Genomic DNA, 24,340 nt, shown 5'->3' with positions numbered 1-24,340 from the left:
TCCTGTTACCTATTGTGATGAAACAATTTGCCCCAAGTACATACAATGAAATTACCAGTAGCAATTTATGTGTGTAGATACGTAATGTGATAGGTGCTCAGTAAGATCATCTTGTTTTGAAATTCCCAAAGGCTGGGAAGTAGACTTTTCAAAGCACAGTATGCTAGTCTAGAAGTCACATGATAACGTGTCATGACTATTCTCTTCCTCTGTGTCAAAATTATCATTAAATTTTATTATTGAGAAGTCTCAATGATGTACATTAAAGGATATTCTTTGTATTTTTTAACTGACCATTAGATAATTAGACACAGAGCATCCCTCTGGTGCATTCAGAATGCCATACCTTTGGGAAGCACAGACAAGTGTTTAAGAGAATTTGTGGATATGTGTTTGGCCTTTGACAAAGTGGTCACTTTATTTTTCTAAATGTTAACTGTTAGTATAGGTATCTACCTAAGAATCTAGGTAAAATTTACCATTCGTTTATTTACCTTTATTTTTATTTTGTCTGTCCAACGAAATGATTCTTCTGCCACTAATGAGATTCAGACTATAAAGCTAAGACACTGGATTTCTTACTTTAAAACTTTGATAACAAAGACTGAGTTTTCCAAAGACTGTTTTCCTAAGTACAGTTATTACTAACTGTTTTTCTAAATAGAGTTATTTCAGTCAAATGGAGTTTATATACCTATATAATATCTATTTGTTCTGTAGTCCTGGTCATGTTTATTATTTTTTCCTACATTATTTGTTAATTTATAAAATAAATATAATACCAGCCTCTCAGAATTGTGGTGATAATTATATGTGCTAATGTACAAAGAAGATTAGCACATTTCTGCTTAATGAATATTGGTGCTGAGCATGTCATTCACACAGAATATCGGAATTGTCTTAAGTAATTTACAAATAGTAAAGCACATTTCACTCTGAAATTTTAGAGTAGATTTTAGTAATATATTTTATTGAATGGTCATGATTTTGTGTGTTTATTGTTATAGTGGTCTTGAATGATAAAAAATGCTATGTTTGATAAGCTAAGTAATTTACCAAGAACAGCTAAAATGACCATCTCCTGATTTACCTTTCTCCACATTACATAACCCTGCCCAAGTACATGATAAACATGTTTTTTTTTTTAATTTCTCATAGTATACCATCCTGTATTTGTGTGCCTAACAGTGTGGGTGTAGGAGTGTGCAAATAATTGAATAGGGGTTAGATAAAGGGCAGCATGCTACTTACATGGCTAGATGTAATATCAGTTAGGCATTAGTATGTAGATTTCCCACTCAACTAGACCTCATAATTCCACTCATCAAGCTCAGAATACCAGGATATTCTATAGTTGTTGGGCCTAAAGTTAGCAACAAAACATATAGTTAATGTATTTATTAAAAAAATGATAACATGGTTGTCATGTGGGGCACAACTAATGATTCTAAACATGCCACATGCTGTCAGTAGTAAAAAAAAAAATCCTCTTTGAAGTGCTCTAATTGAACTTCCTTTTAAAGGAAGTATGAGAAGGAAAGTATTTTGTATCTTTTACATAGCAAAGTAAATGAAATGCCCCAAGGCAGGAAAGAATTCAGCTTGTATCAGAAATAAGTACAAAAAGACAGTGTACTTGGAATATAAAAAGAAGCTTCCATGTGAAGAAGTTATAGAATTTACAGTGATTTTTTCTTCACTTACATGATGTAATTAAGAGTTTACCTTTAGGAATAAGTAGAGAAATTGCTGTTAGATTGTAATCAAATGAACAATATAGTCTCGACCTTACCTTTAAGAAACATATGTCATATCCATCAAAGTATCCATGATTCCAAAGTTTTAAGTGGAAAATGAAAGTAGGCAAAAATTTGAATATTGTGCACTTTATATAATAATATGAGCTTCAATAGCCATTGCTTTAGTCAACTCAAGCTATTATATCAAGCTATTATACTATGGGCTGCTAAGAAATAGTATTGCAGACAGTTCTGGAGACTGAAAACAAGTGCCAAGATGTTTCGATATGAAGATGAAGGCCTCTCCAAGTGCATGCTACTAAACTTTTATGTCGCGCTTAGAGGGTATAAAGAATGATCATAGAACTATCTTTATTGTTATTCATTAGGGCACTAATCCAAAGACACCAACAGCACAATCACATTGGGTTAGGATTCCAAGATTTGTATACTGTAGGGATGCGGACATTCATTTGTTCCATTAATTCATTATGGATTAATTTATTAATGGATCAGTAGATATGCAAATTATGAAGTATCCCTTCATTAGGGTATTATTCAGTGGTTAATAGCTATATGATGCTTAATAGACAAACCTTTAAAACATAGTCCTACATGGGATAAGTTGGTCACAAAAGAATATATATTGCATGATTCCACTTAGGTGAGGTGCAGGGAATCATCACATTCATGAGGACATAGGCAAGACTAGGAATAGCTAGGAAGAGGCATAGTAAGTGCAGAGTTTCAACTTGGAACAATGAAAAACTCTGGGATGAATGGTATTGCGGGCTGCATGACAGTGTCCATAACAGTGAAGTATAAACTTGACAACTGTTAAAATGGTAAATATTGAGTTATGTGCATTTTTCCACATTTAGAGCAATAACTGGTTCATGTTAGTTGAGCAACAGGAGATCATGGTAGCAATGTGGAAAAACAGAAGCCAACTGGAAAATGTTGTAGTGTTTGATGGGAATTATTGGGGCACTGGAACAAGGTATGGCAGTAGTAGGTATCATTCTGGATAAAACTTAATTTGCTATGCAGGATGAAGTACAATAAGAAGTGCATGTTGACTCTAACAGATTGAAAGCTTCCTTCTACATTTCTTATGCTCCCAAGTAGCTATGAGCACAAACCCACTTTTCCTGGCTCTCTTATGTAGCCTCAACTATCAGCTTGCACAGCTCATTTGAAGGAATCTCAGGGAATTTCCTAATCCAATTGGTCTGTGGGCATGGCTGTGGAGCATTTACTTCATTGCTAATTGGTGTAAGTGGGTCCCACACACTGGATGTTACTGTTACTGTGCAGGTGTACCTGAGCAGCATGCGACAATTAGATGAACATGAGTCAGGAACCAGCCAGTAAGCAGCATTTGTCTTTGGTTTCTGCTTCATTTCTTTCTTTGCATCAACTATATAAAATTGTGTGTTTTATTGTTGAATTGTCTTATATGCATTCTATTTACTTTGAATAAACTCACTCTACCCCATTTCTTCTCTTCTCCTCTTCTCCTAATACTGATTATTTATGCTGGTAATGTCAACATAGCTACACTGTGGACTTCTATTCCCTTCCTGTGCATAACTAATGGAACAAATATAATGTGTGTATGAAGTCTGGTCACAGTGAAGACAGACAGCTTATAAATTAAAGGTTGCTGTTTCTTATTTTGGGTTTTATACCATACTCATATAACTATTCCTGAATATGTATAATATAGAAGATGCGCCTCTATTTGGATGGATGATTTTATATAACTATTCTGTAGGTCCTGTAGGAGATTGATTAATTAAATCATCTTTTTAGTGGTTGTGAAACTGACTCTGCTTCCCGAAAATAAATGAGAGCTGAGATCCTCAGGCACATGACTCACTCTGTGCGTATGCTTTCTAGAAAATACATATGCTATATTGTTTAACCCTTTTCTTCGATCTTCTATAACAGTATAGATATCATGGAAATTTTCTTGCTTAGGATTGGTGAGGTGTCTATGATATCATGTAGAATAAGGTCTTCATGGGTGTGGCAATGCATTCATCCTCTTTGTTGGTTTTGGTGGTTGGTGGTGCTTGTGTTTGGTTGGAGATAGATTTATTTTATTGTTATATGAATGGGAGTGTGCTCACTAAACATCACAAGGAATCTAAATAGACTGAGTAAGTGGCAGTAGGAAGCAATCAGAACACAGTTCTGTGACTTCCTCTAACAATATCTAGCAGATTATGGGATTCCAATTAAGGGAGGTACATAGCCTTGTCACTGGAGATTGGACATTACTGATTGAAGAGCTTGGCTATGATATCTAGTGAGTACAAAGTTCAATTCACCTATTAGAAAGAGAAACTGTCCTCACTTTAACATACAGAAGTTGTAGGTTCTGTCATGCATAGGAGAGTTTCAATTTTATATAAAACATAGAGCCATGATGTTTATTGCAGCTTACACTCATAAGCTAGTTGTTTTCCTGATTTCATCTGACAGTTTACAGTCTGTGAAGGGAGGTCAGACCTCAAGGCAATACTCTGGAGTCAGGAACCGAGAAAGAGCATAGAGGAGCACTGCTTATTGCCTTGATTTCCTTGGCTTGCTCAGTTTGCTTTCTTACACCTCCTGGGATCACCTGCCTATTAGTGGCACAATCTGTAACTAATTATGCCTTTCCACATCAATCATTAGTAGAAAATCTGCCCACATACTTATCTACAGGCCTATATCTGATGGGTGATATTTTCTCAATTGTGGTCCCTCTTTGAAGATGGCCACAGCTCGTGACAAGTTCACAAAAAATAACCGTAGCAGGATACCTGTTTTATTCCAGTTTTGTAATTCATTGTATAGATGGCCAAATTCTCAGTGGAGTGAACACAATGTCTGAAGTTAAACACAGTGATTCATTCATGTTGAGGGGTGGAATAGTGATATGGAAACCATTTGGATTTCTGAATGAAGAAAAAGGCCAGTTTCTGCCCAGTTAACTTAATCTATCTTTTTTTAGCATAACCAATTCAGAGTGAAAACACATCTGTCATTTTAATATTTTCATTACTAGGCACTTACAATTCATGCTTATAGTCACTTTTAAAGCTACAAAATGCAAACTCTAAATTATTCTATTATAGCCTATTCCCTATGAGTGATAGAATTTCAGGGGGAAATACACTGAAGGTTTTGTGGTTTTGTTGATGACATCATAAACTATGGAGTCATTCACCTAGATGTTAATTTTAGTTTATAGGAGAACTTAGTGCATTTATGTGGAAGGTTCATATGGAATAAGGTAATTAACATTTTGTAGCATGTCTGATATAATTTTATCAGTTGTGTTTTAGAATGCAATTCAACATTCACAGGTTTAAATAGCTATACTAGTATTTGAATTTTGCTATGAACTCAATAATGTTTGCAAATAATTTTCTAAAATAATAAAAATAATTATGTAGAAATGGAAATGCTGCTTTTTTAAGTTAAAAACAAATTTGCTCTCTAAAGTATTCTAATCACTGCTGTCCTTTTTATTCAATAGATAGTACTGTGGTTTGAATATATGAAATAGATACAGAAACATGCTTTTCCTATGGTATGTGTTGACTAGAAGTGATTATTATTTAACGTAAGTGGACGTCTCTTGTCAGTAGCCAATTGGTATTTTGTAGTACCAAAGAGATATAAAAAAGTGATTTTTGCAGGTCAAATAAGATCCCAAACCCACCCCTTTTTGTATACCATCCAAAGCTTTTTCCAGTTCTTAAAATATAGAATGGGTAAAGATCTTCACCAACCTCACATCTGACAGAGGATTAATCACCAAAGTATATAAAGAACTCAAGAAACTAGACATCAAATACCAAACAATTCAATTAAAAAATGAGCTACATATCTAAACAGAGATATCTCAACAGAAGAATCTCAAATGGCCAAAAGACATTTAAGGAATTGCTCAACATCCTTAGTCATAAGGGAAATGCAAATAAAAATGACATGGAGATACCATCTCACACCTGTCAGAATGACAAGATCAAAAACACTGAAGACAGCTTATGTTGGAGAGGATGTGGAGCAGGGGATCACTCCTACACTGTTGGTGGGGATGCAAACTTGTACAGCCAATTTGGAAATCAGTATGATGACTTTTTAGAAAATTGGGAATCAATCTACCTCAAGACCCAATTATACCATGCTTTGACACCCAAGGGATTCTCAATCATACCAAAAGGAGACTTACTCAACTGTGTTAATAGCAGCCTTCATCCAGTAATTGATGGAAGCAGATACAGAGATCCACAGTCAAGCACCAGGCCAAGCTCCAGGGGTCCAGTCGAAAAGAGTAAAGAGCGATTATATGAGCAAGGGACATCAAGATTATGATGGGGAAATTTACAGAAACAACCAAATCAAACTAGTGGGAACTCATGATCTTTAGACCAATAGCTGTGGTCTGCATGGGACCAGACTAGTCCTTCTGCATGTGGGAGACAGTTGTGTAGCTTGGTGTGTTTGAGGGGTCCCTGGCAGTGGGATCAGCGTCTATCCCTGGTGAATGAGCTGGCTTTCTGGATCCCATTACCTTTGGTGAGACACTTTGCTCAGACACTTTGCTCAACTTTGATGCAGGTAGAAAGGGTTTGTTCCTGCCTCAGCTGAATGTACCAGGCTTTGATGACTCCCCATGAGAGGATGTTTTGAAGGAGAGGATGGGGGGAGGTGGATCAGGGGAAGAGCCTGGGGGGAGCAGTTTGAGGGATGAGTGAGCAATCTGTGGTTGGTATGTAAAATGAATAAAGTAATATATATTATATATATATACACTCTATCCAAAATATTTCCCCCTCAAAACTAATTAATTCAGTTATTCAAACATTTATATAAACTTATTGTTTAATGATTAAAGGTGTGTGAGCAATATACAAATATTCAGAGCCATCACTATTTGATTACTTATTATTATAACCTATCAGAAGAAAAGATTTTTAATTGATCTGTCATCTGTGATTTGCTGTTTCTTGCCTTAATCTGAAGCTTTGAGAGATGCATTGCCTTGAAAGACTAAAGGGAATTTTATTTTATTAGATTATTTACTGGGCTAAGCTGTAAATAAGAATATGTTAGTTTTTAGTTTCTCTCTTAAAGTGGTCATTAATGATGGGACCTACTTACATCCCCTGATATTGATAACTTTCTACAGGCTGCTGCCTATAAGATTATATGTTTAACTGAATCAGTTAATGTGGTTTTTCATGATATGGGTACACCAAATATTATTAATGATGGCCTATTTTATAGTGAAGTTTACTTTAAAAAGTGCTTCCTATTTATAGTACAAACTAGTGATGGTAATATCTCTTGGCCAGCAGTTTTTCTTTTAAAAACATCCCTTGAAAGATCCCATTCTGTAGAGAAAAGCATTGTTCTGGTTGTGCTTCCAATAAGAAATACCACTAAAGGTAGGAATATCCATGGATAAAGTATAACATGGGAGTAAATTTAAGTGAGGTCACGCAGATCATTTTGAGTTTTGTGGTTGTTCTAGTTGCAATGACTAGAGGTACTGTATCATAAGACAGGTCAATTTTCCTTGAAGAACCTTCCTATTGTTAATTTTTCAATGCTCTTAAATGCACTTGATCTAATGACAACAGTAAAATAAAATAAATGAAACATAACAATGCTTGTCACCAAAGCCTGGTTTGGCAAATATTTTACACTCCCCTTGTTTTGAGATATGAGGAATTTTCAAATAGTTTGTGATTCTTTTATGTGGCCTCTGCTTCCAAAGCCTATTTAAAGTTCTCTTATGTTTCAGTCTTGTCCTATTTTAAGGCAGATCTCTACTTGATCAGGCACAATTGTAATAATCAAAGGCATAAATAATATGACTTACCAAGCACCAATTTTACTGTGAGCTTTATATACTCTGATTTCAGACTCATGTTGTCCTCAAATGCATGTTTGAAGAACATATTCCCTAAGTACCCATAATGTGCATTTGAGCACTGAATGTGTACTGAAAAGATTCCAAGGCACAAAATATATCTCAGGAGACAAATTTGCTTTTATCAGTAATCAAGGAGTGTCAGGAGTTTAAATCAAAGTTTAAGAGAGGAATATATTTTTAGTAGCAACATATGAGGATGGATGTCTGAATTGCAATCTCTTAAAAATAATGTATATACATATTTGCACATATATAGACAAACATGTGTATCTATAAGTGAACAAGATACAAGAATAGATATTATATTATTAACCTTGGATTCTATTAAGAATACCAGGTAAGGTATATCTTTAAATATTACTTTGTAGGGTTTTTTTCCAAGATGTTTTTATAGTTTCATACATAATGTCTTTCTTGGCTGACAAAATCATGACATTGATATATCACTCAAAATAAACTGACTGCAAAATGGAAAGTCTCCGAAGTTGCATGTTGTTTTAGAATTAAAAAGAATTACCCACTTGTCACTCATTGGAAAAATCAGCATTTCATGCTGAAGAGTGAAATGTAAGAGAAAAAAAATGAAGGGAAATAATACTTCATTTTTACATTATTTGAAATCATTTGTTTTAGAAAGCTAAGGCATAAATCAAATGTGCCTTTTCTAAAACATGATATTTTTCTCATTATTTACTTTATATTTATATATTTTTATATTTAGTCTATTTGTATATAAATCATAGGTTTGCTTATTAATAGTTTTTTCTTTGCTGTTCTTATAAATGAAATTGCCGTAGCTTAGCACCAATAGTCAATATATACCAGAGTATATAAATTGGTAATACCAATTACCGTAGCCTAGCAACAAACAGCTTCATAGCACATAAGATATGAATGTGGTGCTATAGAAAAATTACTGAGCTTAAAAAATTTTGCTCATGTGTATTATTAAAGTCTTCTTTTTTTTGACAACTGAATTAAAATAATGAATTTCACACTAAGTAATATTATTGACTGCCTCCTTCATTCAGGAAATACTGGAATCTTTCTCAGATTTCACCACTGCTAAATAGGTGATTAGATTGTTTTCTTAGTAGCCTGTTCATCACTGATTAGATGAGAAGCATCTTGACACACTTTTATCATTTAGCAGGCAGCTTTTCGAGATTGACTTTTACCAGCCACCTTCTTGATAGCAACGCAGTGCTCAACTTCAAATAGCTTTTATCAAGCTGATGATGGAGATTGTACTTTTAGGGATGTCAATTTTAGAGAATCCATAGAACATTATCTTTTTATTTTCACATTTTAAATCCAGCATATTTAATATCACCTTTTTACAAAATTTAGTTTTTGTATTTGCTACATGTTTTGCTGGGAAAATGAACTTCCTGGGCAATAGTTACAACTTATATAATGCCAGTTATTCCCGAAAAACTGCACTCCCATATAACACACTGCTGGCTTCCCTAACTGCTACTGCAATTTCATAAGACTTAACAATTTGCCCAGTAGTTCACTACTGTTAAAGAAACCTGTGACTCCTGGGAAGACTGAGGTAAAAGACAGCAAGCTTGGATCAGGCATAGCAGGCACAGGACTGTCCTTTTGGAGGGAAGGTGTGAGGCTGTGGGAAAGTAGGCCTGTGCTCCTGGTGGGAATCCATTATTTTCCTCAAATGCCCTGAATTTTTGGTTTTGTTTTCTGTGCCTTCAAACAATGCTTAACTGTTGCACCAGTGAAGAGGAGGAAGTTGGCTGCACTCTAACTTCTTTCTTTCACCATCCTCCCATGTTTTGTCACTGGGGAGAAGATGAGATTCATGGGATCTTTAAATTGAGATCTAAACATACAAGAACGTTGAGTATTATATATCAATTTCACATTATGAAATATATTACATAATAAATTTTTTTTCATATAAAAACGTTACACACTCTTGAGAATGTCCAGCTGCATTTGGGTAAAGTCTTTACATGAATGATATATACAAATGCCATATCAGAGTTCATCTGTAAAGATACCCATCCCATTTGCAGCCACTGCTGAATTCTCTGTAGATAAAGTTCTTCAGATGCATCATGTGCATATTTCTTTTTCCTTCCAGCAATGACATCTTGATAGACTACTGGAAAAGTATGATTTTGGAATTGAGTTCCTGGAGGATACATGAAATCTTATTTGTATTTTTATTGCATATTAAGAATACAAATTATATATAATAAATATCTAAGTAGGGTTTAATCACAAGTTTTACTAATTCACATTTATAAATATGTTAGAAATGTCTACAACTACTACAGAAATTATAACTTTAGTACATTATATTTCAAAGACATCCAATAAATTTAGAACCTACTATAGATATTCATTAATTTTCAGAATATTAATGTGAAATTGTGAGGTTGATCTAATGGAATTGTCCTTGTGATTATAGGTTTGGCTACAAAAATACGGCTACCTTCCACCAACTGATCCCAGAATGTCAGTGCTACGCTCTGCAGAGACCATGCAGTCGGCTCTAGCTGCCATGCAGCAGTTCTATGGCATTAATATGACAGGAAAAGTGGATAGGAACACAATTGAGTAAGTAATGTCCTCCAGATTCCTTCTTTCATTGATTCTTCAGCCCAATTCAATTGTCACAAAAACTACACAGACTTCCACAACCACTATTGGAATTTTTTGCTTCAAGAACTTTTCTTTGGGATGTATCCTATTTCCAACCCCTGTCTTTTGGGGGTTCTCATAACATGTAATATACAAAGTCGCGTTGTTCACATTGTTTTAACAACACATTTTGAAGCAGGAAAGAAAATATGAGCAAGAGTCAAATTAATGAAGGCGTGAAGACACTGTATGAAGTGGCAATTAGTGGTTGCTGTTCTGTGTGGTTTGTAGTGTTGTTTTTCACCTCTCTACAAAGTGTTATCCTGTTAGCAGCTTCACAATGGATGGGATGGGATGCATATGTTTAGTCATTCAGAAGTCAGAAACAATACAAATAAAGTTCTTATGTTGGGCTGGTAGGGTAATGCAGAAATGGACTATTGAATGTTTAGTAGGTCCCTGTAAGTGACAGCTCACTAAATGAGATAAATAAAATAGTATTTTTCACTGGAAGGTGTCAACTTTAAATTTCTCAGTGACAAAGGACTTGTTCATGTCTCGTAATAATATTTGTTAAATGTATTGTTTATCCAATATTCCTTCTTCTATTGTCTCAACAACTGGTTCTTAAAGTGTACACTTCCTGAAAGACTACAAACACAAAAGTTATTACCTCTTTGGTAACGTAAATAAGCATGTTCACAGGCATTTAGTGGCATAGTATTTTTGTCACTGGCTCTTAGAGGTTGACCACTAGTATGAAGCATAATTATTGGTCCTCTACTACAAAGGAGGGATATATTTTTCCCTGTGGAGGCAGGCAGAAGTCTTTTGTGGTCTTAGAACTCTTGACACTCACAAAGTGAATATATCTCTGTTATTTGATTATCCTACATTAACCTTCACAGTAGACAAAAATACAATTTTCTCTCTATTTTCTGAGAAGAGATGTTCAATATCACAGGCCAAATGAAGTGTAGGAATATTACACATCTCAGGCCTTTTTGCATCTTAGGGAGGTTATCTTCTGGATGTGTCAAGAGATATTATTCATTTTTCTTTTTAAAAATGAAATATCTTGACTCAAATAAATTCTGACCCATCAAACTAGTTCTACATTTAATACTGGAATTCTATTTTCTTTTCTAATGCTCACATAAGGCTGTATCTCTATATCACCAAGACAAGAGCTCATAGGATTTTTCCTTTAAAATTAAACTTCAATTTGAGTTTTAGAATTTAAGTTCTTAACCCTCATAATGTTTTTAAATAGCTGAATAAGTGCTGACTAGTTCAGACCTTGGGAAGCAAAAGTCAACGATAAATTAACCACATTCTGCAAAAGTTAAAAACCTCATGTCAATATTGGGGATAGAATCTCAAAAATGCAGACCTGAGTAACTCTAGTCATTGTAATTATCTGTTCATAGAGACACATCAGACATTTCTTTGAGACTATAAATATCCATCCTCACAATTAAAGTTAGCCTTTGCTAACAAGGAAAAACCAGGTCTTGTGTTTTGCTTCTGGGTATTATACAAAATTGTTCCAGCTAATCTCCACTCTTCATATCAATATTATACTTCTCCCTAATGAAGAATCATTAGCTTCTGTTTCCTTTTCTTGAAATTTTAAGCACAAAATTTAAAAAATGCAAGCAAAATGAGTATTTTGAAAACAAGTTACATTTTCCAAGTGTTCCAGTGTCAGGAAAAAAATGAAGAAATATCTACCTTTTGCTAGATATTAAAGGTAAGAAACTTAAAGAAGTCTTTTAAGGGAGAACAATCTTTTAAGGGATCTGGATAGATGGTTCAATGTTGAGGATGCTGACTGATCTTGTAGAAGACTTGATTTCAGTTTATAGCATGCATATCAGGAAGCTCACACCACATATAACTCCAGCTCAAGAGGATCAGATATCTTCATGGGAACCCACATATACAATTACAATAACATTCCCTTTCTCTCCTCTCCTCTCTCTCTCTCTCTCTCTCTCTCTCTCTCTCTCTCTCTCTCTCTCTCTCTCTCTCTCTCTCTCAGACACACACACACACACACAAGTAAAATTAATCATTTAAAAACATGAAGAAAGTAGAATCCTACTTAGGTCATCACCTGTTTCTCACAGTTTTGACTAATTGCTCATTCAAAGGTTGCAGATGGTTAGATGTAATTTCCTAATACCTAATGCAGCTAGAGAAAGACAGGTGATTATAATGGGCTTAGCTGGTCCCTGTTACGTGGAAAGAGATAAGTTTTTTTTTTTCTTGTGGTCTAGATGGAGGGTAAAAAATTATGGAGGTGTAGAGGACATCAGTGTTCCACTCAGATTCCACACCAAGAGAAATGAGCCTGTCAGTATGTAGGATGTAAGTAGCCTTTCTGTGATACAGAACTGGAGATTAAGAACAACCTGATAGATAATTCTTATCTTAAAACAAAATGAGTGTTTCTGCTTGCTTTTCATTTACTTGCTTGTTTGCTTTTGTGTATTACAACTTTATTCTTACTAAATATCAATGGTACAATTATTTTTGTTTTTATTATTTGAATACACAATGCATCTTTGCCTTTAACAAATGTTGACTTGGCAGTTATTGCCAGGTGAAATACCAAAAGTACTGTTAGCCCTTCTTGGTTTTGTCTCTCCCCTCTCTCTTCTATGAAGCTCCTCCTTTGCTCTAGATTGCTTGGCCTTATTCCTTATTGTTGCTGAAACTGGAAGCCCAATGACCTCATTTGCCTGCTGTCGATTTTTTCAATAAAATAGCTAATCCTGAGATGTTTTGATTCAGGTTACTCATATCAAATATTTTGAAGTATAAGCCCTCTAGTCCTGCTATAAAAGCATTGTTCTGTGCTTTTTTTAAATTTAAATGAGTATATAATGACAATCTTGCAGAAATTGCAATCTACTACTTTACATAGATTATAAGATATGATAATCCACGCCTGTAATATCATTAGATAAGAAGTGGAAGCAGGATGATTGACATAACTGTGACACCATTTGGGCCTACAAAGTGAGTTTCATGTAAGTTCTGGATAGAGAGTAAAACCTTGTCAGGAAAAACTGAGGCCAGAGAGATGGCCCCCCAGGTAAGAGTGTTTGCTGCTTGTCTTAATTACATTTAAATTACTGTGACAACACACCATGACTAAGGCAATTTATAGAAGAAAGAGTTTATTGGGCCAAACAGTTTCAAATGGTGAGTCCATGACTGTCATAGTAGAGAGAACAGTGGTAAGCGGGAGAATTGCTGTGGATCAATAGCTGAGAACTTTCATCCTGAGACACAGCCAAGAGGCAGAGAAGTAACTGGTAGTCCTGTGGGCTTTTGAAACCTTGAAGCCTACCCCAAGGGACACATCTCCTCCAGCAAGGTCACACCAGCCAACTCTCCCCAGGCTTTCCACCTACTGCAGACCAAGTATTTACATAGACGAACTGGAGGCCATTCTCAGTCAGACCACAACACTGCCCAGTGATGATGATGTGAGTTCAGATTCAATACCTACCTAAGAGTATGAAACCAGCCTATGATTGATAGAGTCTATTTCAAAACAACAAGAATGAAATACTTACTGCACTTTCAGGCTTATTAAAACACGGTCAGTCATTTGAGAAGTGATCTATAAATGTTATCGAGCCACTTATTTTTTCATGGTCACTTATTTATATATTCAATTCACTGTTATTTATGTTTGCTTGTTCATTTGAGACTGCATTCCTGTAGCCTCCAGGCTGCCTCCATCATCTTAGGTAGCCACAATACCCTTGCTCTCATACACCCTGCTTCCCCATCCTGAGTGCTGGTTAAGGCAAGTGCCCCTTTGTCCAGGTCAGATCTTAAAGATGTATTTTATTTTAGTTAGGTATGTGTGTGAGAGTGTGTGTAGGGAGGCATGTGCACAGGACAGCAAGTACCCCTGGAGCTTGAGTTATAAACTATTGTCAGCTGCTCGATCTGGGTGCTCGGGAACTGAACCCAGTTCCTCTGCAAGAACTATAAGCACGCACAACCACTGAACCAGCACTCTAGCCCTTCATTTGATTTTAAATTAAAAAAAATCCTCCTTTGGCAGACAGACATGTGGTACAGTTAATCTATAATTCCTAGGTATTTAAAAGTGATTATTCCAATTGCAGTAATCCTTGTATTATGTTGAAGTAATTAACCAGTTCCAAGTAACAAATTCAGGTATTGCTTTGAATAGAATATTTTATTACTTTTTTGCTCCTTAGAACTGGCATTGGAAAGAGAGTAGCATTTGTTCTCCACCAAAAACTAAATCCATTGTCTAATAGTATAATAATTCTTTTAGTTGTAAGTTGGTTACCTAATTTATTTTAAAAAAGCTCACTTAAATTCCTTAATGAAAAGACAATCTTATAGTCTTATATTTTATCAAGTTGAGAAATACAAGCTCATTATGTAGGGCATGCCTGATTTTTTCCTAATTTTAAATGTAATTGTTTTTGCTGGTTCATGTTTAATATACACACAGTAGTGTATAGTGAAGAATACTTGATGAAAGAGTTATCTCTTACAGTGATTAACATTCTCTCTACTTCCATATATATGACATTTTGCGTATGTTGATATATGTGTGTGCATGTTTAATATTTCTGATGATCTAAATAATGCCACATAACTTATTCAACACATGCTAATATTTTTATTTGAACTGTTTTAACTCTAAGTAGCATTTATTTTATTTTATGATTATTATTTATTGTATTGTCTTAAAATTTGCAAAGAAAATATTTACATACACATTACATTTACAAACAAAATATAGTTTTTCATTATGTATGTGTGTGGTTATGTGCATGTGAGCGCAGGTGCCTGCAATGGCTGGAAAAGGGAATGACATTCTCCAGAGCTGGAGTTACAGGTACATGTGAGATGCCCAAACATTGAGTGATGAGCCATAGTACAGAACCTAAACTATATGTTTTAATTACCATCTTTGCTCCAATCCCCAGACTGAGTACTCTCTGGGAGTATGAATTATTCATTTGTGTACCCCTAGTTCTCTGAAGAACACCAGTCAAAAGAAGTTTGGGGAGTGCATGCCATGGCCTTTTAAATGCTGGCACTTGAATGTGTAGATTAGCTTTCATTTCAGCAGAGTGGGAAGTTACTGAAGTCAGAAAGCAAAGTTTCACTACAAAGATGAGAATTCAATTTGCAATGCTGCCTTCTATTTTGCTTTCATGCCCTTATATGTAGTTGGAAGAGTTGGGGATGGTAAAACAAAAAGTATTCAAACAAAAAATCATTACTTTGTATAGAAATTCCTAGAGTACTCCATTTCTTGGTGTTCCTCTATTTAAAGTGGTAAACATTAGGCTAGAGAAATGACTTCCATGTTAAAAGCTCACTGGTGTTCAAGAAGATCAAGATCCTAATTCCAGCACTCATTTGGAGCTCATACCATCTGTACATCCCATTCCAAAAAATCTTCTGTCCTATTTTGCCCTTTGTGGGCACTTTATGCATCAAGTGTATGAATATGCATGCAGGCAAAACAACCACACCCATACATTTGTAAATTAAAATAAAGTAAAATTTAAATGATAAATATTGAAGAAGCAGAAATATTTATTTATCTTTTCAATGGCGAAGTTCTCCACCCAATTAGTCATATATATGTCATATATATATCATATCATATATATATATGATAAAGTTTAGCTGACAGAACCCTGAACTGTCAAAATATAGAAAAAAATTTACATTTTACATATTGAAAATACAGTCTCATTCTATTTGGTTCAATACATTCTAATTATTATAAATATTTAATATAAGACTTAAAATTGTATTTTATCTCCTCAAATACTGCCAACTTATAAAATAGACTTTTTCTTGAAATGACAAACTGTTATTTTCTAAGTAGCATTTCTAAAAATTTACTATGAAAATAAAGTAGTACCTAAAATCCTAGTTTTTTTTGTTTTAAATCGGGATAATTAATTAGTAATACCAAGAACAATACTATTTCATACAATTATCAATACTTTTAATTTTTATTCTTTTGTCCAGGTTGTCAAGTTGATACCCTAATAGTAATACTTCTAAATTTAGGGGGAAAAAAATGTGATCTTTGGTAGTTAAAGTTTTTTTTTTTTTTTAATGTGTGTGTGTGTGTGTGTTTTGCTTTTTGTTTTTTCGAGAAAGGGTTTCTATGTGTAGTTTTGGTGCCTGTCCTAGATCTTGCTATGTAGAACAGGCTGGCCTAGAACTCACAGAGATCTGCCTGGCTCTGCCTCCCAAGTGCTGGGATTAAAGGCGTGCGCCACCACCATCTGGGTGTTATTTTTTTTTTTTTTTTTTACTGTCTGAGTATGGCAATAACTTTCAAAGAGAATTGTTTCAGTGGACTGTCTGTTTTCCCTTTAGTCACAGCAGACATATGGTTGGTAGGTAAGTCAGAGGCTTAGAGCTTATCTGGAGGGTAACACATTAACAAGTGCAAGACAACAGACAATTGTTCTTTTTGATGATTGTGGTGACCATTACATTCTTCCTTGTCATCCTGTACTTCAGTGTTTTATCTTTGCACTTTCTGTCTTGTGAGTTGTACGTGTGTCCAGGGAGGCAGTTAATGAGCTGATGTATGTAGAGAAAATAAGCCCTCAATGTTTGAGCTGTGTAAAATTGCTTTTAACAATCTCTATATACCTGGCGGATCTAGTCCTCTCCATGATGATACAGCCTATCTTTTAAAATAATAAAAGGAGCATATTTGAATATTCCTAGAAAGATCTGGGACCAACTCTAAACAGCAGCTATCACTCTTCCATTTCATTAAAATTTGGAATGTCTGCATGATGAAGACATGTCTAACCTATTGCAGAATATTTTTGAAACAAATTTTTCTCTCAGTAAATGTAGATCCAAGTACACCAAACTAATGGGGTGTCCAATTACACCTGTGTGAGCTGGCTGTCCCCTCTCTCCCTGATCAGTGCTGCTTCCAGCAGCATTGCCGCAGTGTCCCAGATACATGGACCACAACTGTGCTGAGCCATAATCACAGATATTGGAAAGGCTGAAGCTACAAGATTGCTTGGGATGACGATGTCCAAACTAACCTCAGGAACATTGCAGAACCCTTTATCCATCACCCAGTGACACAGACTGGCTAGAATTCACAGTCTGGGGTGTAAAAACTGATGTAATTATAAAGCCAATTTTTACTAAAGCTAATGGGCACTGTTTTGGTTGGAGAAGAGGTACATTACATGTTTATGTAAAGTGTGTTATTTTTGAGCTGGTGGATATTTATGAAAAATGTGAGAACCGATAGCTGTTGTAATATCTGTTATCAAAGAACTAGAAAGATCTGATATTTGAAATGGATGCTCTCCTGAACATAAAAGCAGAAGTCAAACTGACTGGAAATATCATTGCTACAGTGTTCGATCTTGAAACCTAGGGGGGCCTCCCAGGAGTTAGGAGTTAGGACGCATCCCATTTGACTTGGAAAGGGAGTGATTTTCCTCATGATTATGTTATTGAGACTAGAATGAGCTTGGCTATATCTGAGAAATAATAATATTACTCTGAGAATAATAATAATAATAAATATACTTTTAATCTTTACTTTAAAGGTGTTACATTTATTGTAATGTAAGTAATTGCATTGGTGTATGTTAATATTCTCATACATGGGTAGTATAAGCAAGCTACTTCTAAAAAGTTAACTCACTTTCAAAAACAAAAGGTTTTGTTTTTTCACTTTGACGTCGTTCTAGCGTAAGCATGCATCGGTTTTGCAATGGCACAGCAACAAAAGCAATAGGAGACCACACCAAACATAAGAAGTAAACACACACGTTTCCACATCAGCGTCGTTCTGTTTCTTCATCTGTCCGGGAATGGTTTTGACTTTGCCGGCCTCGAATTCACAAACCTGTGGGAGCCTCCCCTCCAGGTGCCAGGATATTGAGTGCACATGAAAGTACCCGGTTATACAGTGCATATTCATAGGCAGCCGTTTCTAAATTCAAATGCATTTCAAATATTTTAAAAACTCACATATGTGATGAAATACAGAAAACCAAATTATTTTCATATCCTTTCTGATTCATGTAGCAACAAGAAGATTGGGTGTGATCTTGATAGTAAAGAGGCTAAGGAACAGAAAAAAGAAATGTATTGCGAGGGAAACTATTGAAAATCCTTAACACCTCTCTGCTTAAACAAGACTCAAGGGTAGGTAATAAACATGACAGTGATCAAATGCCATGCCCTAGAAAACAGGTTAGGCTGTGACACATGACTACACAGTAAAATTAATACATGGAAACAGCATTTCATTTCAACACTGAGCTTCATTCTGTGATGCTGAACTGCTTACTCTGAAAAATATTTTATAACTATTGAATTTGATTATCATTGGGAAACATGAATAATGACTGAAAGTAAAGGAGAAATAGGAAAATGCTAGCACCATATGAACAAGCAATATACTGCTCTCAAGGCTGGAGGAGAGGGACTCTGCCATAGTGAAACCTGCCATTAGAAGGAGATATAAAAATCTGTGGAGCTGATGGAGAGATGGTTCAGCATCTGGCTGCTCGTTGAGAGGATCTGGGTTCAATTCCCAACATCTTTATGCTGGAACACAATCATCGACAATCACTCCAGTTCCAAGGGATCCAACTCCCTCTTCTGACCCTGTAGGCACCAAGCATCCACAAGGCACAGAGATATCTACTCAGGCAAAACATCCATATACATGAAATAAAATTTAGAAATATTATGTTTAAAAAGTGTTAACTCATATCCCAGGCAAAAATGTGCTGAAAGTCTTTGATCAAATCGTAGGACTCAAGATGGGCATGGTGGTGCACGCCTTAAATCCCAGCAGTCTGAAGGCCAAAGCAGGTGAATCTCTGTTAGTTTGAGGCTAGCCTGGTTTACAGAATGAGTTCCAGGATAGCTAGGGAGGGCTGTTACACAGAGAAATCCTGGCACAGAGAATAAAAAAATCTTACGACTGTAGAATTACTTTCTTTTGCCAACCATATTATAATGAGATGCTATAATGAAATATATTGAGATATTGTCATGCAATAGTATAATTTTAATTATATATTATCAAATATTATACTAAGGTATTATAATGGAATATTATACTCAGAAATTATAATGGGAAATTAATCTGTAAAATAAAAAACACAACACACAGAATGTTAGCATACCCTAGTGTCTTTTCATAGATAATGTGAGGAAGTGAAGACTTGTTCAAGATTGCATACTTTTCAACAGTGGATTCTATATAGAAATTTCAAGTAACTTCTTTTTGTGCAGTTATCTCAAAGTATATTGGAGGAAGTAAATGCACTAAAGAATTTGAATAGTAACATAGTAAGTGTTAACTCTTTCTGATAATGTATGACATCTATTTAGATTTAAATTGTAAGAACATTGAACATGGACCATTTTCCTTTGTGGGTTGCTGTTTCCCACAAATGTTTTGAACTCATTAAGAGGAATTGCTGAAAAATACCCACTCTTTTTCAGCTGGATGAAGAAACCTCGCTGTGGTGTACCAGACCAGACAAGAGGCAGCTCCAAATTCAACATTCGTCGAAAGCGCTACGCACTAACTGGCCAGAAGTGGCAACACAAACATATCACTTACAGGTACAAGCACTCAGCCCTACCCCAACCCTGTTTCATTTCTGCTGCTTTGACATTTTGTTTGATACATGTTATTTGGTGAACATGGACTACATGTAAGTAATCAGTGATGTTATATTGTCCTAGAGATTTTCAAGTGCAATAGGAAGAGAATGAAATGGGTTTTAGGGGACCTTGCCGACACTGTTTGACATTGTTGGTCTCTTGTATCTTGTGCCTCACAACTTCCAAAAGATGTTAATATTCTGAGGGTTTTTAGATGAGGGTTCTAATTCAGTGCACTCTTTTCAAGTATTTAATAGCCTAAAAAATAAACAAACAATATAGTCTAAAAGTCTACCTTTTAAACAAAATGCTTTTGAAGTAAATGGTTAATAACTGTGGTAGCACTATTAACATTTTGCCTTTTTTCCCCCGTGGTAATTATTGAACTTGACATACTTTCTTTGTTGTCTTCAATGATGCAAAATTATATCCAACCTAAGGTTACCACTACTTTATTGGAAATCTTTATGTTTTTTTGTTTTTTTGTTTTTTTTTACCCACTGACCTAGTACTGCTCTAAGTGTGGATAAAGAACAGTGCTCAGCCCAGGGAAATAACAGCAATTAAAGCATGAGGACCCTGTTCTTCCTTTGAGAATGCAAAGCAATGTAGAGGCTAAACAGTTATATAAACGTGATACCTATATGAAAAGGAAGAAACAAGACACATCCTCAAAACATCAGGATTGTTCTAGGCATTCTAGAAACCCAGGGAGTATTCTCAATGAAGTTTCTTAGCCTCAATGAGACTTCTTAGTTAAGGCCCTTAAGAATATTTGAAAGAAATTGTTAAACCAATGGTTAGAAGATGAAAGACACTTTATGGAGAGGGTATGCCAAGAAATACTTCAGTCAAATTATATGAGTAGAAAAGGAATTTTATAATTCTTATTATTTTCACAAATAAGCCTTAATGAAATGTTTAAAGATAACATTAAAATGATTTGTTTTGGTTTTTTTTTCTATATACAACGCTAATATGGTGTTTGTACTTATTTTGATTATTTAGAGGAGAAACATTGCTCAGAATTACTTTATAATCTCACATTGTCCTCCCAGATAGAATGACTCTAGATAATTATCTTATGTAAATTATGTCAATTGCTCTTCAGGTAAAGACAAAAAAAAAAAAAAAAAAAAAAAAAACCCACCTTGGCTCTTTCCATGAAGTTAGTATTAACTGATATTTAATCTTTTCATGGGGTTATTCATTTCACTTCAGAAACATTTCATACCACTACACTATATGTGCTTGGAAAAGAAAGTTAAATATTGTTCCCAGAAATTAATATGGAATACTGTTTTTATCTTCCCAGCAATGGCAATATTAATGCCTGCTGTCCAATGAGCTATCCTTCTTGCTCTAATGAACTTCATATCAAGTAGTACATAGTGAGAACTTTAGAGACTGATTGAAAAGCACTCATATGCTTCATACAAGACTAATTGAAATCAATTCTTTGCCTCATACGGTGACAGAGAAGTTATTTAGAAAGCTAATAAACATTAAAAATATGAGTTTGAAACATTGAAATTACTGTCACTCATACTCTACATTTCTATTCATAAAGCCTAGCATAATTCTAAGCAATTTCAAAATAATAAAAATTATGGCCATCTTAAATAATGTAAGATTTCATTTTCACAACAATTTTACACCAATGAATCTTGAACAGCACAGTTTCTGCTGCTGAGAATATTTTGTTTAGTGTGGCACATTTGGAGATCTGATGATCCAGAATCATTTTTGATACCTGATGGAGGAACTTTGGTTCAATGGTTTAAACTACCGTTCACCCTGTCTGGTTCTATGTATTTGACTGGTATATGATATCATATATCTATATCTACAGTATTATACAAGTACTTTCAGTGCCCTAAAAAATCCCATGTCCTACCAATTTATTCATCTCTCTTCCCTCCAAAACGCTGGCACTTACTTATTTTGTTATTGTCAATGTGAGCATGGATGTTTATGTATGGCCATTATTTGTAGGCTGGCATAATGTCTTTTCCAACTCACTTCTCCTTATGGAGATGCATCTAAGAATTCTTCACATCTTTTTTGTGACTTGATAGCTCATTTGTTTTTATTACTCAATAATAATCCATTGTAAAGATATCACAGGTTACTTAGTTAACCATCTATTGAAACCATCTCAGTTGTTTACTGGGTTTCTCAGGAATGTGGGTAGTATAAACATTTTTGCACAATTTTTTTTGTGTGCATATAAATTTCTAGATAATTTGAATAAGTACCAAGGAGAGTGATTGTTTATTGTATATTAAAACTGGCGTGAGCTCTTTATAAAACTGCCAATATAGCTTTTCTTATTTGCTCGATGTTCCATTTAGAATCATCACCAGTGATACCTGAAAACTCTGTTTGCCTATAATCTCTCGGACATTAGGTTTAAGAGTTTGAAACTGTAATTGATTTGACAGCATGTCTTAGTTAGGGTCACTGTTGCTGTGATGAAACACCAAAAGCAACTTGAGGAGAAAAGGATTTATTTGTCTTACATGTCCTTAGTCATAGTCCATTGAGGGAAGCAAAGAATAGGAACACAAATCTAGTGGAAACCTGGGTGCAGGAGCTGACACAGAGTGCTGCTTACTGGCTTGCTCCTTCTGCCTTCTTCAGGCTGCTTTCTTATAGAACTCAGGCCTAAAAGCTCAGGGTTGGCACCAAGGACAATGGGCTGGGCCTTCTCATAGAAATTGCTAATAAGAACGTGCCTAATAGGTTTCCTTACAGCTGGATCTTAGGAGTCATTTTCTTATTTGAGAGTCTCTCTTACTAAATGTATCTGGCTTGTCAGGTGGCCATAAAACTAGCTAAGACACAGTTGCAGAATTCTCATTGTTCATGGAGACGGAGATAATGTACCTGGATTGTTTCTTTAGCGAAATATAATGTTCAGCATCATCTGCACTTGCATACTCTCAGAATATCTACTTTGGTGAAATGTCTCCTCAGATTTTCTGATTAATAACTAGATGGCCTTCTTGTTTAAGAGACATCATTTCTTCAGTAAGCCTTTAATCAGTTGTATCTTCAACATTTCTTGTTTTGTGACCTACACTTCCATTGTCTTTGTGATTGATTTTAGAGCAATTGTTTTAATTCTAATAATGTCCACCCAATTTTCTTCCTTTGTTGTTATATGTAGTGTCTAAAAATATACTATCATGGCTTACTGTAGTGAGATGCCTGGCTTCTGGTGCTGAAATATTGACCTGGCTGTTATTGTATATTTATCCTGAGTGAGATTGACATTAGAAACTTCATCTAGCAACTGGTTGAAACAGACGCAGAGACCCACAGTCAAACATTGGGCCAAGCCCAGGGAATCCTGCTGAAGAGTGGGGGGAAGGATTTGAGGAGTCAAAAGAGTCCAAGGACATCAGACAAAAACCCACAGAATCAACTAACCTGGCCTCATAGGGGCTCATAGAGACTGAACTGACAACCAGTGAGCCTCATGTGACTCATTTAGTCCTTCTGCATATATGTGACAGTTATGTGGCTTGGTCTTCTTGTGGGACTCCTAAGTGTGAGAGCAGAGGCTGTCTTTGACTCTTTCTCTGGCTTTTAGGACTCTGTTTCTCATACTGGGTTGTCTTGCCCATAGTTAATACAAGGGGAGGTACTTGAGTCTTACTGCAACTTGATATGCCATGTTCTATGGATATCCTTGGGAGGCCTGCCCTTTTCTAAATAGAAATTGAGAAGTAGTTGATGGGGAGTGGAGGCAGAGAGAAGGTGGGGAGAGACTAGGGAGGGGAGGGAGGGAAAACTGCTGTGGAGAGTGAAGTAAATAAATAAATAAGAAAAATATACCATCAAAACCAAGGGCATCTAGATGATCCTTTGACTTGTTTTCTAGTCATTCAGTATCATTCATTACCTCTTGAGTGCTGGCATTACAGGAGTGCGACACAGAGCATGTTTATATAGTAATGATTAACAAACCCAGGGCTTCCTCCATGCTAGTTAAAAGCTCCCAATTGAGTTACATCCCCCACTCTACTTTCAATTACTTTTGAAACAATATGTAAGATGTGCACATTAAGTACAACTGTATTCACCCTCATGTAGATGCATATGTGGATGTGTGTGTGTGTGTGTGTGTGTGTGTGTGTGTGTATGTGTATACTTCATCTTCCCCAGAAATATTGCTGAGAAGATCTTCATTTTTCAGACTATATTCCTTTCACTCATTTGTCATAGATTAGTAGTTGACTTGTCTTCATTGGTCACTCTCTGGGCTTATTCTTCACTTCCATTCCTGATATGTCTGGTCTAATCAATATCATACTATCTCAATTACTAACTT

At 35.4% G+C, this 24,340-nt stretch overlaps 1 protein-coding gene across 1 annotated transcript in view; it reads left to right on the top strand.

Moving 5' to 3' along the window:
- Positions 1 to 24,340, top strand: part of Mmp16 (matrix metallopeptidase 16) — a 251,439-nt gene that overhangs the window by 108,918 nt on the left and 118,181 nt on the right. Inside the window, exons 2-3 of the mRNA XM_028871631.2 lie at positions 10,118 to 10,266; positions 19,837 to 19,959. Coding sequence (XP_028727464.1) covers positions 10,118 to 10,266; positions 19,837 to 19,959 — 272 coding nt within the window. The remainder of the gene's footprint in view (positions 1 to 10,117; positions 10,267 to 19,836; positions 19,960 to 24,340) is intronic.

Source organism: Peromyscus leucopus, chromosome 2 (assembly GCF_004664715.2).
Source record: "Peromyscus leucopus breed LL Stock chromosome 2, UCI_PerLeu_2.1, whole genome shotgun sequence".
In the NCBI taxonomy this organism is placed as follows: Eukaryota; Metazoa; Chordata; class Mammalia; order Rodentia; family Cricetidae; genus Peromyscus; species Peromyscus leucopus.
This window is presented reverse-complemented; position numbering and strand designations above follow the sequence as displayed.